Source organism: Schistocerca gregaria, chromosome 2 (genome assembly GCF_023897955.1).
Source record: "Schistocerca gregaria isolate iqSchGreg1 chromosome 2, iqSchGreg1.2, whole genome shotgun sequence".
Lineage (NCBI taxonomy): Eukaryota > Metazoa > Arthropoda > Insecta > Orthoptera > Acrididae > Schistocerca > Schistocerca gregaria.
The window spans coordinates 326,323,495-326,340,237 of NC_064921.1; the positions used below are offsets into that span (position 1 = coordinate 326,323,495).

The 16,743-nt window shown below is 41.4% G+C and overlaps 1 protein-coding gene across 1 annotated transcript in view; it reads right to left on the reverse strand.

Moving 5' to 3' along the window:
- The window catches only part of LOC126335767 (titin-like), a 65,662-nt gene extending 51,019 nt beyond the window's left edge, over positions 1 to 14,643 (reverse strand). The window contains exons 1-4 of the mRNA XM_049999227.1: positions 14,548 to 14,643; positions 14,342 to 14,455; positions 12,483 to 12,605; positions 12,285 to 12,398 (exon numbers count right to left, since the gene is read on the reverse strand). Coding sequence (XP_049855184.1) covers positions 12,285 to 12,398; positions 12,483 to 12,605; positions 14,342 to 14,455; positions 14,548 to 14,643 — 447 coding nt within the window. The remainder of the gene's footprint in view (positions 1 to 12,284; positions 12,399 to 12,482; positions 12,606 to 14,341; positions 14,456 to 14,547) is intronic.
- Positions 14,644 to 16,743: the final 2,100 nt, after the last annotated feature.

A 16,743-nucleotide genomic window follows, 5' to 3' on the forward strand; every position in this document is an offset into this window, starting at 1 on the left:
TTCCAAGATACTGAGGCAGGAAGTTAATGTGAAGAATCTCATATAATTATTTGGTTAGGACAAAATTAAAAATAAGAACAGAAGAAAGTTTTCTGTATAGTTTCTTTCTTCAAACTATCGATCCAGTTTTTCCTGTTATCTCTGTGCCACCACGTGTGTCTAAATAAACCAGTAATTGCTTGCTCACGCTTAAAATTTTTATGCACATGTTTAAGATCCAGTAGACATCAGATCAAATTGATAACACAGAGTGCATGTACATAAATTGAAAATTCACAGAGGTGTGAGTTATCCAACATTAATATCAACTGTAAAGGGAAACTAAAAGTCAATAACAACAAATAACGGCGTGTCACTTCGTTGTCATCTCCATCGGTTCCATTTCTGGTGATTTCAAGTATCTTGAAAACCATATGGAACAGAGACTTACGTTTGTGCTACGTCTTCTGTGGTGCACGAGCACTATCTATAACTGTTTGCTGAAGATCCCCAGCATAACTTTACACTTCTAAGAGTCCAAGACACTAGTTACTCAATATTATGTTTCTAAGAACAGTTTTTTAGTGTTTTAAATGAGCATCATAATTTTAAAGTAATATATACTGGGTCTCCAAACAGAGAGGCTCTTCCCGACCGTCTGCTCTCGAATACGTCTGATGTATTTCGTGCGCTGAAGTCCATGTGATTCTGAGAGTTGTAGGCCAGATTACTTGTCTACTCTGATTTTCTAAGTGCTTTGCAGACAATCTAGGATCTACACCTCCCTGATAAAAGAATTCTGAAATTCATTACGGTCATTTCAAGTTACGCGAACAGAGGAAGAACATGTCATTCTGTTGGGTAGCGGTACATGTTGGGATCTGTGGAATGATCCAACCGATACTGCCGCCAAGAAGGCTTGTCCCTCATACAATATTATCCACTTTATAGTCTCTAAATCACTACTGAGGAAGTCCGTAATGCATGTATGGAACTAAGTGTGACAGGAGACTACAAACAACAAACTAATACACGGCAGCTCTATGACATCACCCACTTCCTACCGGTCAGTGAGACGTGATAAAGGGTGGTCGAGTAGGGAACAAACCTCTGACGCACACCTTCGTTCTGAGAAGTGACGACCCACCCGTTTGTGATACTTGTGGAATAATGATTACAGTAAAAAACATTTTATCTGACTGTATCTTGTGTCATGAAAAAAAGGCATAAGCTAGATTACTGACAATCGAACACAACAATGTGTGTGTGTGGTGCGGGTTTTTAGATTTTGAGTTTTGTCTGACCTTTTGCCTAAACTGTTAGGTACGAAGATGGAAGTCTATCTCAGTTAACACTGAAGACTTACATTCTAGTTGGGCATCAGACAGCCTGTACGCTGATCAACCACAACATTATGACCACCACATAAACCAATTCAAGCGGAAGCAGAGTCATCTGGCCAGGAATGACTGCTAATCAGACACATGCACGGTGCTTATAGTATCACAGAATGTGCTGTCCGTAAGTAGAATGGTAAAGGCGCGCGAACTATCTGAGTTTCGCTGAGGACTAATTGTGATGGCTCAGCAGCTCGGCACGAGCATTTCGGAAACGGCAGAACCTACCAGGTTTTCGAGGAGTGCTGTGGCGGGTGTCTTTAGCACTTGGCGAAACCAAGGTGAAAACACATCCAGACGTTGTGGAGTTGGACGGTCACCCCTCATTACAGATGTCAGACGTCTTAGGCTAGGCATATCTGTAAAACGTACAAGAGGCCCACTGTGGCGGAACTAACTCAGAGTTTAATGATGGGCAGAGTACAAGTGTGTCTCAACACAAAGTATACTGAACACTCCAAAGGATGGGGTTCCACAGTCGAAGACCCATGCATGTGCCAATGTTAACACCTTAAGATCGATAATTACGACTGAAATGGATACAAGACTATCGGCACTGGATGTTGGCACTGTAGCACAGCGTTACATGGTCTGATGTACCCCAAAAAACCTTCTTCATCTTGCCGATGGGAGGGCGCGAATGCGAATCCCTCGTCTTCCAGGGGAACAACTTCTTGATACCTTTATTATGAGAGGGAGACAGGCTGGCGGCGGCTCCAGTATGCTCTGGGGACATTCATGTGGGCATCCTTTAGTCCAATACAGCCCGTGCAAGGCTCCATGATGGCCAATGAGTATTGTACACTGGTTGCAGCCCACGTACGCTTCTTAGTGTTGGTCTTGTTTTCCAACAGCAGTGGTATTTTCAAGGAGGTAATGGGTCACGTCACAAGGGCAGGAGTGTGACGTAGTGGTTTGAGGAACACAGTGGCGAGTCCAGTTAATGTTCTGGCCACCCCGCTCTCCAGATTTGAACCTGACCGAACACATCTGGGCTGTGATTGAATGTGAAGTCAGAGCTCATCGCCCACCTCCCCATAATTTATAGGTATTCGGTGAATTGTGTGCGCAGATGTGATGCCAGCTTTCTGCAGCAAGCTATCGAGGCCTCATTGCTTCCAAGTCACGACCTGTCGACACTCCTACCCATACCAAAGGTGGACATGTCGATTACTAGGCAGGTGATCATAATGTTCTGGCTGATCAGATACAGGTTGTAAACGGTAACTGTTTAAAATGTACCACAGTAGTATGGGAAAACTCGAGGCGAACAGTTTGATATAGGACACTTGCTGTCAATCAAGCACGGAAGCAACCTCATGTTGACCTACAAAGACCATCTAAGTGTCATGCTACAGTTAAATTCAGATTGAAATACCCGAAAATTTTTTATTTAAATGGTATCAAATGAAAATCGATTCAGTACATTTATCGGTCTTATACTAAAGGTTAGTGTCAAGGAAACCTCTGTAACTATGTCAAGATGTAAAGTATTATTTATATGATAAATGTTCGATTGAAGTAGAGTTCATTTTGTGAAAACATTAATAATTTTATGGAAAATAAAATATGGAAATGAATGTAATTCGTAAATATACTGACAGTGACATACTAAGGGTAGTAGAACAAGTAATTCATTTTAACAAATTGAAACCAGAAAGTAGGAAATCCACTGTGGGCTTTAGATCGCTAGTCTTTTGGATGACCATGGCGTGAGCAGCGCCAAGGAGAAAAAGAACGGAAAACCAGATCAGTTGCAGTCGAACCTTGGCATGAACGTATCATGGCGTGCCTAGTCTGTCGAAATAGTAAAAATTCGATGTGAAAATGCTTAATATTTGGTGTGACAGTGACAGAGATGCTGAAGCCGTGTCCAGTTTATTTTGTGTTGAAAAGCAAGAATATAGGACTGGTTTTATATGACCGAACATGGAGCCAACGATACAGTTAAGTTAACATGGCTACCGCATGTGCGTGGCAGTTATGAATTAATTCCATCACTGGAGGCGTGATAAGCCTATCCAAATTTTGCTCAGAAGGCAACAACTTCTGCGCCGATACGGCTGCAACCATTTTCGTATTAAGAGTATTTAGCAGTGTATCAGGATTTTATAGTCAACCCTATAGTTTGCCAAAGTTTTAATATAGTTTTGTTAAAAGTATTTGTTAGAATCATTGTCCCAAAGTCATATAGCGATCCAAAGTTCCCTGTCCATTTAGTTAAAAATTTTGTGTCATTCTGTATGGTCAAAAGATTGTAATTAATTAATTTTGGTGTTATGACAATCTTTCAGTGTTGTATGAATGCAGTTTCCAAGAATAATTTTTTCTTTCATTTTGAAGAGATAAGAAGTGTGGTCACTTTGATATGTCATAGTAAGGTTCAATTTTATGAGATTTTTTTTTTTACTTATAAATTTTCTTTGCCGTAATATTAACTTTACATAATTATTCAAAGTAAAAACAGCAGCCATTAAGTTACTTAAGCATGTCTCAGTCTGTCTCATTCTCGTATCCAAGTGCAATTTTTTCCACAAGAGCCATTAACGCAAATTTACTTCTGGCACATTCAAAAACATAAACGGGAAGAAAGTATTTCAATTGATCCTCCAGAGCTGGTGACCAAAACAGTCTTCGTAGTTTCAGTTTCTCTTTCAGTAGATCTGTCGTAAGGTCTTTGCTACGGGGGTGCGGATAAGTTAATTCACCTAGGCCGTGTAAGGTGTTGTGTGTGTAATAACTTGTGTGGTGTACCAGCTCTGAAAATCAAGCCGTATTATCCATACCTCACTTTGGAGCCAAGTTTAAATCATAAATATGTGCCTTGCTGTTTATAATATTCTGTTACGTAACATGTGCCAAAATTTTTGTTTGAGATTGTTGTTGGTGTTAGTAGAAACACTGTAATGTTGTGCAGTTTTAATAAAAATGCTCTTCAAGGAGAACTAAGAGCTATATCTTTCGGAGAAGCGGCACGTAAGCAGCGTGGAAGAGACGAAATTTCTTTTTTGTGAGGCAGTCCCAGCGGCTAACAGTACACGCGCGAGGTGTCATAACTTCGACTGGTTCACTTCGCATACTGCGGCCAACGTCGTATTATCAATTCTGGAGGGATACAAAAATGATTCTGGGCATTGATAACTCCACTTTTAGCAATATTAGTGGATAATTCGGCTAAATATTGTTACGCTCGCAGTTAAAAATGGTTTCTTTCCCTGCTACATAAAGTTGAAAAACTGTTCGATTACACGTGATTCGGACATTTAAAATACAAAGGCGAATCGGTCAGACGTGGAATCAGTTACATAAGCCACAGCGTATGTGTGCTGCGTGAGATTTACAACATTCTCTCGCTCTGTTATGCCAGGGCCTAGGTGACGTTGATGTTATTAATTTAAACTTACCCACGATAGTAACGATAGAAAAAAGGCTTTTGTAAACGTTGTACAAAAATAATGTTTACAGTTTGGTCTAAACTTAACAAGCATGGTAGTTTTAGAAAGAAGGCCAGACAGACAAAATTTTTAGTTTTATGTTGTTACAGCACACAATATTTCGAGGGAAATTTTACACAATTGTCTACTTTAGATTTTGTAAGTGCAAGAACAAGATTTTTTTTTAATATTCAAGGACAGTTTTAGCCAAAATCTACCATGTCGCAGGTCCGCTGTCTCTTAGGTGGATTTTATGCATGACTTTGAGACGTTTCCCGGTTTAATAGACCACGAGCGTCCATATCAATTTGTTCGACTCGACTTCATCAATACCACTGTGGCAGACTTCAAACAGTTGTCATTTACACTCTGTGTGGTCTCTCTAGTATACAGTGTCCCCATGCATCTATATCACCCCAAATAACATTTATTCCACAAGCAAAATAAAAAAAAATGTATTAAGCAAATTTGTTTAGCTACGAGGAGGAAATCAGCCAGGAAGATTTCCTTTCTTGTAGAGACATGAACAGCAGTACATCCTTTCCAAATGTCACAATATACCTTTTAATCGTTAATCTACTTTCACTCCTCAAGAGTTGATCAAAAACGTATCATAACGTACCATTCATGTAAACATGACGTTCCTCAAAATGTAACTGAAAATTGTCCTTGATTGTGCTGTGCTAGCGCATATTACAGGTACTTGCGATATCGTAACTGGTTCACATGCTGGAGTTGACAGTAAGCAAATGGAAACACAAAGAAGATGGTCACTGGCCGTTCCATTAACTGTCTTCAGCTGAAGGTTTATGTGAAGACGAAGTACACCAGGGGCGGCCACGGCGTGCCAAACATCACGCGTGCTGCGTGTTGCGGTCACGGGCGGACCGACGCTCAGCCTGCCGCTCGGCTTGTTGTGGTCCTTCTCCAAAGCACGCGGAACAGCGCGACATTTGATTTAGCACGCAGTGCCGTATTTTGCGGAGGGCACAACTTTCTGATTTCGACAGAATCGTGGGGTCAACGCTGTTGACCCTTCGCTACTTGTTCATGGCATGAAGGATGTTGACAGGTCCAATGGGTGTTTGCACAAAAAGAGGCAATCTAGCGATCTATCGTCACAATCCTATAAAATGAATGGGAACGACAGAAGAGAGGGATGAGAAGTCCCATTTCACATACGCAACGGGTACTGTTTATCTGCTACGAAATGACATTACAGTACCATGCAGAAACAATTTAAACTTTTAGATGACAGTGAAAGAGAAAACTTATATATGCATTGTTCTGTACACCAAGAAGCACTTTCTGCTAAATTTGCGGGCATGGATCACTGGAAGAAATTGATGGTACAAATGGTAAAAGTTCTGACTCACATCTATTATTCCATTGTCAGTTGCACGGTGTTTTCAGTGGAACTGAACCACGAGTATGAAGAGATATACAGGGTGAGTCTTTAATTATTGCCACCTAGAATAACTCCAAAAGTATGATAGTAGCTTAAAAGTTTATGGGACATACATTGCATACGACAACGGGAGCCATAATGTGACGATGGTTATTTGTTGTTAGGTGGGGTCGCGTCAGAGATATGAAGGTCAACTTTATTTTTTTAAATGGGATGCTATAGTTTGGTGTTTATTTTCTGACAGCGGCTATCGAGACGAATTCAATGATGTGTAACAGTAAGGTCTTTGAAGGTCAACGTAGGTCGAAAGGTGGCATGAACGTCCGTTTACATATGTTCGAAGTGATGACCATAGGTACCAATGCAGTGCTCCAATCTTCTTATCATGGATTGAGTGGTATTCCTTATCACTGCGGCACTTATCGAAGCACATGCTCTCACAATTCTCTCTTGTATATTGTGCAAATAGTAAATGTTCGCCGATGCGGCGTATCCATCTAACTTGCCATTGACATGTAAACACCATTAGACGGTTTCGCAATATAACACTAACAGGAACGGTAAGACTAGTATCGTCGAATCTAGAGAATGGGAATGATGTATTCCTTCGAATAACAAGTCGATATGCTTCTCATTTACGGAGAATGCCAACGAAATCCATTGAGAGATAAAGACTTATAAGCTGAAAGATATTCTCAACGTACTCACCCTACACGTCGTACATTTAAATTTGTGTCTGATAAATTGAGAACAATTGGATCTTTAACGCATCGGAATCGTATCCGCAAAGGAAAGTTACTAACAAGGAAACCGAAATTTGTACTCTTGTCACTGTGGTTCGAGATCCTTGTGTTAGTTCGCGTCAAATCTCAGGGAAATCTGGCATGAGCCAGTGTTGTTCGTGTTCTGCATCACCATAAATATCATCCTTACCATTAAGTATCCACCAGGAGTTAAATGGTACGGATGGTATGCATCGCTCTGAATTCTGCCGATGGCGCTCAATTTCAGTTTCAGAGGGACGACACAGTTATTAATTTTATTTTATTTACTGACGAGGCTACATTCACGAACCATGGAAATATTATTTTTGCATAAAATGCATTATTGGGCAACTCAAAATTCATGTTGGCTGTGGAAAATTGCACACCAAAAACCGTGGTCGGTGATGACAGATTTTTTGCACGCGTTCTAATTAGCGGCAAAGCGTCATTCACCAACAGCGGTAACGTAAACCGGTATAGTATACACTACTGGCCAACGGAAAATTCACGATGGCTGCAACAAGTGGAACATCGGCGACCTTGGTGGGTAATTGTATGGTGTGGCATTATGGGAGGAAGGATAATTGGCCCCCATTTTACCGATGGCAATGTAAACGGTGCAATGTATAACGATTTCCTACGTAATGTTCTACCGATGTTACTACAAGATGTTTGACTGCATGACAGATTGGCGATGTACTTCCAACATGATGGATGTCCGGCACATAGCTCGCGTTCGGTTGAAGCGGTATTAAATAGCATAGTTCATGATAGGTGGCTTGGTCATCGAAGCACCATACCATGGCCCGTACGTTCACCGGATCTGACGTCCCAGGATTTCTTTCTGTGGGGAAGGTTGAAGGATATTTGCTATCGTGGTCCACCGACAACGTCTGACAACATGCGTCAGCTCATTGTCAATGAATGTGCGGACATTACGGAAGGCGAACTACTCGCTGTTGAGAGGAATGTCGTTACACGTATTGCCAAATGCACTGAGGTTGATGGACATCATTTTGAGCATTTATTGCATTAATCTGGTATTTACAGGTAAACACGCTGTAACAGCATGCGTTCTCAGAAATGATAAGTTCACAAAGGTACATGTATCACATTGGAACAACCGAAATAAAATGTTCCAACGTACCTACGTTCTGAATTTTAAATTAAAAAACCTACCTGTTCCCTACTGTTCATATAAAATTGTGAGGCATTTGTTTGTGACTATTACAGCGCCATCTATCACAAAGCGAAAAAAGTGGTCCAACTAAAACATTCATATTTCTTTACGTACTACACTAATGTGTAATAAAAAATGGCGGTTTATATTTTAAAAAAACGCAGTTATATCCGTTTGACCTATGGCAGCGCCATCTAGCGGGCCAACCATAGCGCCATCTGGTTTCCCCCTTCAAGCTAGACAAGCTTCGTTCTTTGTATTTTTTTGCTTTGAAACTTATTTCGTGAGATATTTGGCACGGTCACGATCAATGGACCACGCTGTACATATATTAACTGAGTTAAATTTTTTTTCATTTTATTCTTAAAAAAAGCTTCTTTTGTATCAGGATAATTGAAGTATATATATTGCAGAAAGTTGGCTAAGCAATTGAGGAGCATGTTATTGACACTTACTTTGTTTATTGAACCAATTTTACATGGGTAGCAAACGTCTCTTGTTCTGAGCAGTATTAATTGCATAGCTATTTTGTTTTCTTAATAACTTTGATTATTAACGTGTACAATATTGAATATTGTAAACGGAATCTTGGAGAAAAATCTAAAATTTTATATTTTGTTTTTATTAATAAATTTTTTGAAAGTGTAACTTGGCCAGAGTAACTCCAGCACATTTCATATCCAATCTCCACGCTCGCTACTATCTCACCAACAAAGAGAAGGTGGAAACGCTACTCATACTTGGAGGACGTAAGTTTTGCAGAACAGTAAATGCAATAATGTTTTCTTAGTTACAATAGGCGTACATGTAGTGCAATACTGTAGCACATTTAAACGATATATAATACACCATCACTACCTTTTTATTGTGGCTGAAGATGGGTTAATGCTACTCAAATACTTAAACTCTGCAAAAAGCAGTACTCCAACAAGAATCCACCTTCCAGGCGGTTATTGTCGTTGTTGTACACAGTGATGACGCAAAATTTCAACTGAATATGGTTGATGGAATGAACAGTAATCATTTTTGTTGTTTCCATTTGTTTACTGTCAACTACCGCTTTAGACGACTTATGTTACCTCGGTGTGTGATAGTGTGGGAGACCCAAGTCAGTTTTCTGTTGAATGATTCTTACACTTTTCAGCTATGCATCCTACTAAATGGTCAGACTGAACGCGGAGTAATTCTCAATCAATTACATTTGTAAGTTGTTGAATAATTAAATCAATTTCGATTAAACCGAACGACTGAAAATTTATCTCCCTGGTAGCATTTGATTAAATTCAAAATAAAAACCTCTCATATTAATACAACAAATAAAATATTTAAAAAAACGATTCTCTATCGGTAATCAGATGCTTTTGAGCAATCCAGATAGAAAAACTGGATCACAAGTTAGAAACCATTAAGCATCTATATATTATTTAAATTACAATAACAGCATCAACTAAGGATCGTAATCGCAAAGCACTGCTTGATACTCATTACAGTAACCACTTCGTAAATCGTATCTCAACACGCGGGAAGAATGTAAGATAAGTAAGAAGGAAGGATTCAAGTTAAATGTACATGCACATTCATACCAGTAATCCACACACAGAAAGAAGAAACTATGCTCACTGGGCCAGAGTGTAGTTGGCTTCAACGGTCAACCACGTGGTCAGTAACTCGCTCAGGCATTCTCCGTTGCGAAAGAAAGAAAAAAACGGAAAGATTTAGAATAAAAGCAAATGAGCAAGCCATTTGAAATTCATGCGAAACATCGAACTTGAATAAATGACAGTGTTGAGCAGAGGGCTCACCATGTGATGGGAATGTACGTGGCCTTCTTCGGATAACAAACACAACGTAAAGCATAGAATTCACGAAAGATATTCGAATAAAATAAAATTACACTCAGACGGAAAATTATTAAAAGAAATCACAGTAAGAGGAGATAAATTGTCAGAGCTGAAGCGTTGCTATACCATACGAGAAGCACATCACCGTCTCACACGGCATAACAATACGAAATTCACGAAACTGACATAAAACTGAACCACAAAAAGCGAATTCTAAAACGCACATACAGAAAACAAACACAACACAGTCGGATATAAAATACGCACACTAAATAAAATTGGATGCAGACGGGGAAAAGCAGGTTCCCATCGCTACCTGCGGTAGGGTAAAGAACTGAATTAAGAAAAAAAGAAAAGTTAATAAACATGATTTCACTTCTTAACTGAAGATAATTCTACTGTATCATTTATCATGGCTGCATCTGAAAGCAAGCATTAGCACCCTAGAGTAAATCAGGATCTTACACATTCAAACTTCGTAATTCACGTTACTAGAGATGGCCGAAACAGACACCGTCGCTTTCCGAAGACTAACAATACAGTACTGTTCACGCTACCGGGCCGAGTCCATAGGTATCAGTGGGAAAGATCAGAGAAAATACGTCCTGGGTACCTGTACCAAGCTATAAAATAGCTGCTGACCAGTGTCCCCCAATGTATCTTTGGTCCAGTGAAGTACTACTTAAGCTCTACACAAAAGTTGTCTAAACTGCCACTACCGTTCTAAGAGCTAGTGCTCGTAAAATTAAACAGTTGGAAGCATCAAACTATGAAGCACCACACACAGACAAACAGTATCTCAAGCAGACGAGGAAAGAAATAGGAAAAAGGACACGGAACTATGGCATGGAATGTAGAAATACAGAATGGATATGCAGTATACTTGGTTGTTATAGGAAGACATATAAAGCATGTTCGGAAATTCCAGTTATAAACTTATAGTAGTCGTAGAGAATGTATTCTGAATAGGAACCTATGTCCGGAAACGTGCGGTTTGCGAGCTACAACCGTTTGGAAAACATATTTGCTACGTAGGTATGCAACAGGGTAGTCACGATGATGGAAGGGGGGGGGGGTGATTACGTCGGATCGTCTGATGTCATTTGACGTCTCTCTTACCTCTTTGATCTGGTTCGAGCCTCAGTCACCGGTATGATGCTTCTGAACAGCGAAGCTACCGGCAACAGAAGAGCCACTCGTCGCCTTTATCAAGACTGTTCTCCACAATGTCCGACCCCATCGCATACCCTTATCGCCACAATTTCGCAACGGTTTCTAGAAAAGGTATCGTCAGCAGGCGTGTCGGTTGTGCTACAAGGAGACGTCGCATCCTCGGTTTGGAAGAGGTCGTATTGCGTCACATTGAAGAAAATCCGTCAACGAGCACACCAACAACTTCTTTGACTGTTAATCAGTAAAACGATAAAACAAGTGATGCACTGGGTCATACCTGACGATTTACTTGTAAAAGTGGTCGAGTAACCAGCATGTTTTAAAATGGGTACACCACGGAAACGGTATGTTTCTGGACTTGGGTTCCAAAGCAAAATGTTCTATCTCTCACTCACCTCTATAAGTTCTACAAGTTTGTAACAGGGATTTCCTGACACATTGTGTATTTAATACAGCCATAGATGTGTGGAATGTTAAATCTCAGTTGAGATATTACGATTTTAGTTCATCCTCCTTCCCAGAGTCAAAAGCATAAATGCAGCGGCAGATAGAAGTGCTGAGAAGTATAGGAGGTACAAAACTGTTAAGGCTTTCATCACCACTTGGTGACAAATTCCTTGTTTGCTTCTTTCGGATGTTCTTCAACCGACGTTCGGTTGATAGTTTTTCTGATGTTACGCCAACACGAGTGGCTGGCACTGTCAGAGCTTCACCAGCAGTGGACGGTGAAGCTTTGACGGTGCAAGCCACCCGTGTTGGCGTAACATCAGAGAAAACTATCAAACAAACGTCGGTTGAAGAACGTGAGACAGAAGCAAACAGGGAATTCGTCAAGTATAGAAAGACCAAACTATGCTCAATAGAGCCAATGGAACGGCTCACACTGAGAAGTTTCGGTGCTACGTTCTTAATAACTTCCTGTTTACATAAATGGTACGTGGTGACGCGTTTTTGATCATGTCTTGAGGAGGGGAAGTCGATTAGTAAATAAAAACTATACTGTGCAGTTTAAAAAAATCAGTACTTAACAGAGTATGCAGATGCTTATGCAGATGTCTGACTACATTGCAGAGGGAACTACGGAGAGATAATGTGAGACGTTTGTTACCTGCTCTTCTGCCATGCCCCGCCCAGCACAGCGGATGATGTCGCCAACTGCTGCTACGACATCGACGGCGCGTGCGCATTCTGGCCTGTCGGTGACCATCCTGGACGCTGGGCTCTATCAGAGTAAGTGTACTATCGGTCACTCAGAAGGAGAATCACCCGTACTGCTATTTGTTATTAAAGGTAAAGGAGGAAGTACCTGCAGCGTGATGGTCTTGCCGGCCGTGCGGACGATGTCCGCTATGGCGGTGACGGCTTCGCGCGCACGCAAGCATTCCGTGTTGCCCTCGGACATTGGCTTCGCAAGAAGCGCGGGCGGCGGCTGCAGGGAGGAAGGCACTAAAGCCCACGCACACGGCAAATCAGCCTGACGGCTGTTCCGCAGTCTATAAACAAACCAGAGAACGTCTAACGCGCGGCAGACTTCGTTGTCCTTTATGGCCTTCGCTGCTGAGAAACTGGTACCATCAACATAACCACACTAGGTATTTTTCCACTTGTAGAGACTTTTCAAGCAAACTGGAAAGTGACCTTTTTAATTACATGATACATGCAGTAAGCTTTGCCAGATGAAGTCAGTGTTGCGTGCTAGTCATGAGCACAGACCAGTGACGTAGTGAACATGCATCGGAAGATGTAAATAAGTACACCGCATGACGACTGTAACGTCATATCCTGGTCTACATTCTAAAACGTAAATAAAACAGCCACCTCTGGATTCAGCGCCTGCTTTAGTTGACTGTCGTTGCAGCTGTAAACGTTACCTTCCTCTACTTTCATGCTCTAATTTTTCTGTAAACAAGTACCTTCATAGGTAAAATCAGCTCGTGTTCCTACATTCTCTACATTTCCATATCTACATCTACATCTACGTCTACATCCATACTCCGCAAGCCACCTGACGGTGTGTGGCGGAGGGTACTTTGAGTACCTCTATCGGTTCTCCCTTCTATTCCAGCCTCGTATTGTTGGTGGTTGTTTATATAACAAAGTGGTTTAAGAAAAAAAACTGTGTATTAAGAAAGTTGTATTCCCAAACCAAGATTCCATTTACCCCATTATCAGCATGTATGATGTATGGCTGAACAAAACAATGATTTTCAAACGGGCCCCACTTTGAACAGGCCGCTGAACTAGTTACGTAATCTGAACTACCCGAAACGTCGTAATTATACCCTTTCGTTCGCAGATTAAAGTTATGCGAAACAAAATCGTTGAAGATACTATCCTCACAGATCCAGAAACTGAAGAAAACCCCACTATACCTTGCGTATCAATGATTATCACAGAGCCGAATTTTCTTTCTCGCAGTCAGTTTTAACAGAAAACCTGTACGCTTTTGTTTAAAAATAAGTATGTAGCCTATGTCAGTCCAACGTTCAAAAAAACGTTTAAAAATATTGAAGTAAATCGATCATGGACTTTTCCAGATTATTGCTAACAAAGTTTCCCCTTCCTAAATCAGTAAACGTATTTTACGAATAAGAATACAATTACTTTACACTATAAAACTCGTCACACCGTACGTTGAAAGTAACTTTAAAAAAACTGCGAACAAAAAGGACAGCAAGTGGTGATGTTGAGTAATTACATAAAATGGCGGAACCAATGAGCGAAATGCATTCGACGAGCGTCATGACATTACATGTGGAGATTCGTGAAAGCGTAATCAAATATAATCATGTGACCCATTTTGCAGAGCGAAAAGTGTAAATAAATTTAAATTGTTCTATTAGGTCTAAATCTAAAATCTATGTTCGAAATTGTGACGTATCCCGAATAAAACCGTACGCTATACATCACTTCATAATGTCTCCCTATAAATCAAAAGTTATCACATTGTTTACTGAATGACGTCACAACAAATCCCTTCGAATTCATATACTTCCGCAAGAGGTGCCTCATCTCTATATAGCCTCTCTAGTACGTGTTAAAACACGTGCTTGCCCAAGGTGGAACTTGAACCCACGATGTCCGCCTCACTGCAAATGTGTGTGCTGATGCTGATGTCTGACTCAATTACGGAGCGCGCTACAGGGTGACAAGATGAGATGTTACCTGCTGTGCAGTCTTGCCCTGCCCGGCACAACGGATGATGTCGCTAACTGCCGCTACGACATCGACGGCGCGCACGCATTCCGGCCTGTCGGCAACCATCCTGGACGCTGGGCTCTGCGGAAGATGAGTGTAGGGTTGGACACTCAATGAAGAATCGTCCGTACCGCTAAGCTGTTCGTTACAGAGGTGAAGGAGCAACTAAGTACCTGCAGTGTGACAGTCTGGCCCGCCGTGCGGATGATGTCCGCTATGGCGGTGACGGCTTCGCGTGCTCGCAGGCATTCCGTGTTGGTCTCGGTCATAGGGTTCTCAAGGAATACGGCCGGCGGCTGCAGAAAGGAAGGCACTAAAGCCCACTCACACGGCAAATCAGCCTGACGGCTGTTCCGCAGTCTATAAACAAGCCAGAGAACTTCTAACGCGGGGCAGACATTGTTGTTCGTTACATGGCCTTCGTTTTTGAGAAAATAGTTACCAGAATTAATCGTAACCTACGAATTTCATCACTGAAAAGACTTTTTCGAGAACCTTGGCAACTACTCGATATATGCAGTAATCTTTGTTAAACAATGTAGAAAATAAGATACCAGTCAGCTTTGACCAGCGACATAGTGAACTTGCGTTAGGCGAAGTAAACGAGTAAACAGCATGTCGACTATAATGTCATACCCGTCTACGCTTTGACATCTAAATACAAAAGTTTTGATTACGAGAATTTACTGCATCCCAAAAATAAAAAATTCAAGTTATAACTGCCATAAGTCATTAATGTGTGTATTTATTAGTGGTATATCGAAACGGTGACCGCAGGAAGGATTTCAACCGTTTATAGGAAAGAAGACGGATCGCGTACCGTAAAAAAAACTCCACGATAATTTCTTTCATTCGTACTGTGAATCGTGATCTGTAAAAGAGTTGTGAAGTATAACGACCGATTTATCGTTGATATGTTAGGATTACTATCAAACATAGACACCATAAATTAAAAAGAAAAATTCTCGAAACCAATCAAAATGTGACAGTAGATAATGCTGTCACGAAAAAAAAATCAAGCGAAAAAAATACGCTCCAGGATGTGGTAGGTTATTAGAGTATCCATTGCCATTACGCCATTAGTGAAATCCGACGGCTATTGGAGTAAATCCCTGTAAAACCACTCAACGTATGTCGTCATACTAAGACGCATCACCACTTCTACAATATTTCGCAAATGATAAATATTCCGAAAGAAGAATCCGTCATAGGATAGTGCGGGAAGGTAAGAATAGGCAATATCTAGTCAAACTGGGTGTCTAACGACAGCTGTCCTATCGTGGCGGCCGAATACTCTCGTACTTAGTGCCCATCGTGTTGTAAGTATGTAACAAACGACGTGTCAGTAGAATGCGAAAGAATGTACTTTCCTATTCCATTCATGTTGAATATACACACATCAGAAAAAGTTTTGCATCACCCCAGTTCACAGAACTCCTGAAGATAGACGTTGGCTGTGGACATTGTATCACAGACACAGTCCCTCTGGTTGTTCAGAGATATCACTAAACCCACCCAAAGATGTAAACAACCATGCATGAGCAGCTGCTATTAGACGGAGGGGGTCCGACAGCCGATCAGTTCCAGTCATTCCACCAGGACGGAGGTACACGGCTCGTGTTGTCTGTAGTTCAACCATACCTAGACGGTCAATACCGCGGTTCGATCCGCATTGTTACTTTGTGCCAGGAAGGGCTCTCAACAATGGAAGTGTCCAGGCGTCTCGGAGTGAACCAAAGCAATGTGGTTCGCACATTGAGGAGATACAGAGACCCAGGAACTATCGATGACATGCCTCGCTCAAGCCGCCCAAGGGCTACTACTGCAGACGATGACCGCTACCTACGGATTATAGCTCGGAGAAACCCTGACAGCAACGCCATCATGTTGAATAATGCTTTCCGCGCAACCACAGGACATCGTGTTACGACTCAAACTATGCACAATAGGCTGCATGATGCGCAACTTCACTCCCGACGTCCTTGGCGAGGTCCATCTTTGCGCGACCGCTACGGTCGCAGGTTCGAATCCTGCCTCGGGTATGGATGTGTGTGATGACCTTAGATTAGTTAGGTTTAAGTAGTTCTAAGTTCTAGGGGACTGATTACCTCAAATGTTAAGTCCCATAGTCCTCAGAGCCATTTGAACCTATTTTTTCCATCTTTGCAACGACGACACCATGCAGCGCTGTTCAGATGCCGAATTGACTGCTCAGGATTGGAATCACGTTCTCTTCACCGATTAGTGTCGCATATGCACTCAACCAGACAATCGTCAGAGACGTGTCTGGGGGCAACCCGATCAAGCTGAACGCCTTAAACACACTGTCCAGCAAGGTGGAGGTTTCCTGCTGTTTTGGGGTGGCATTA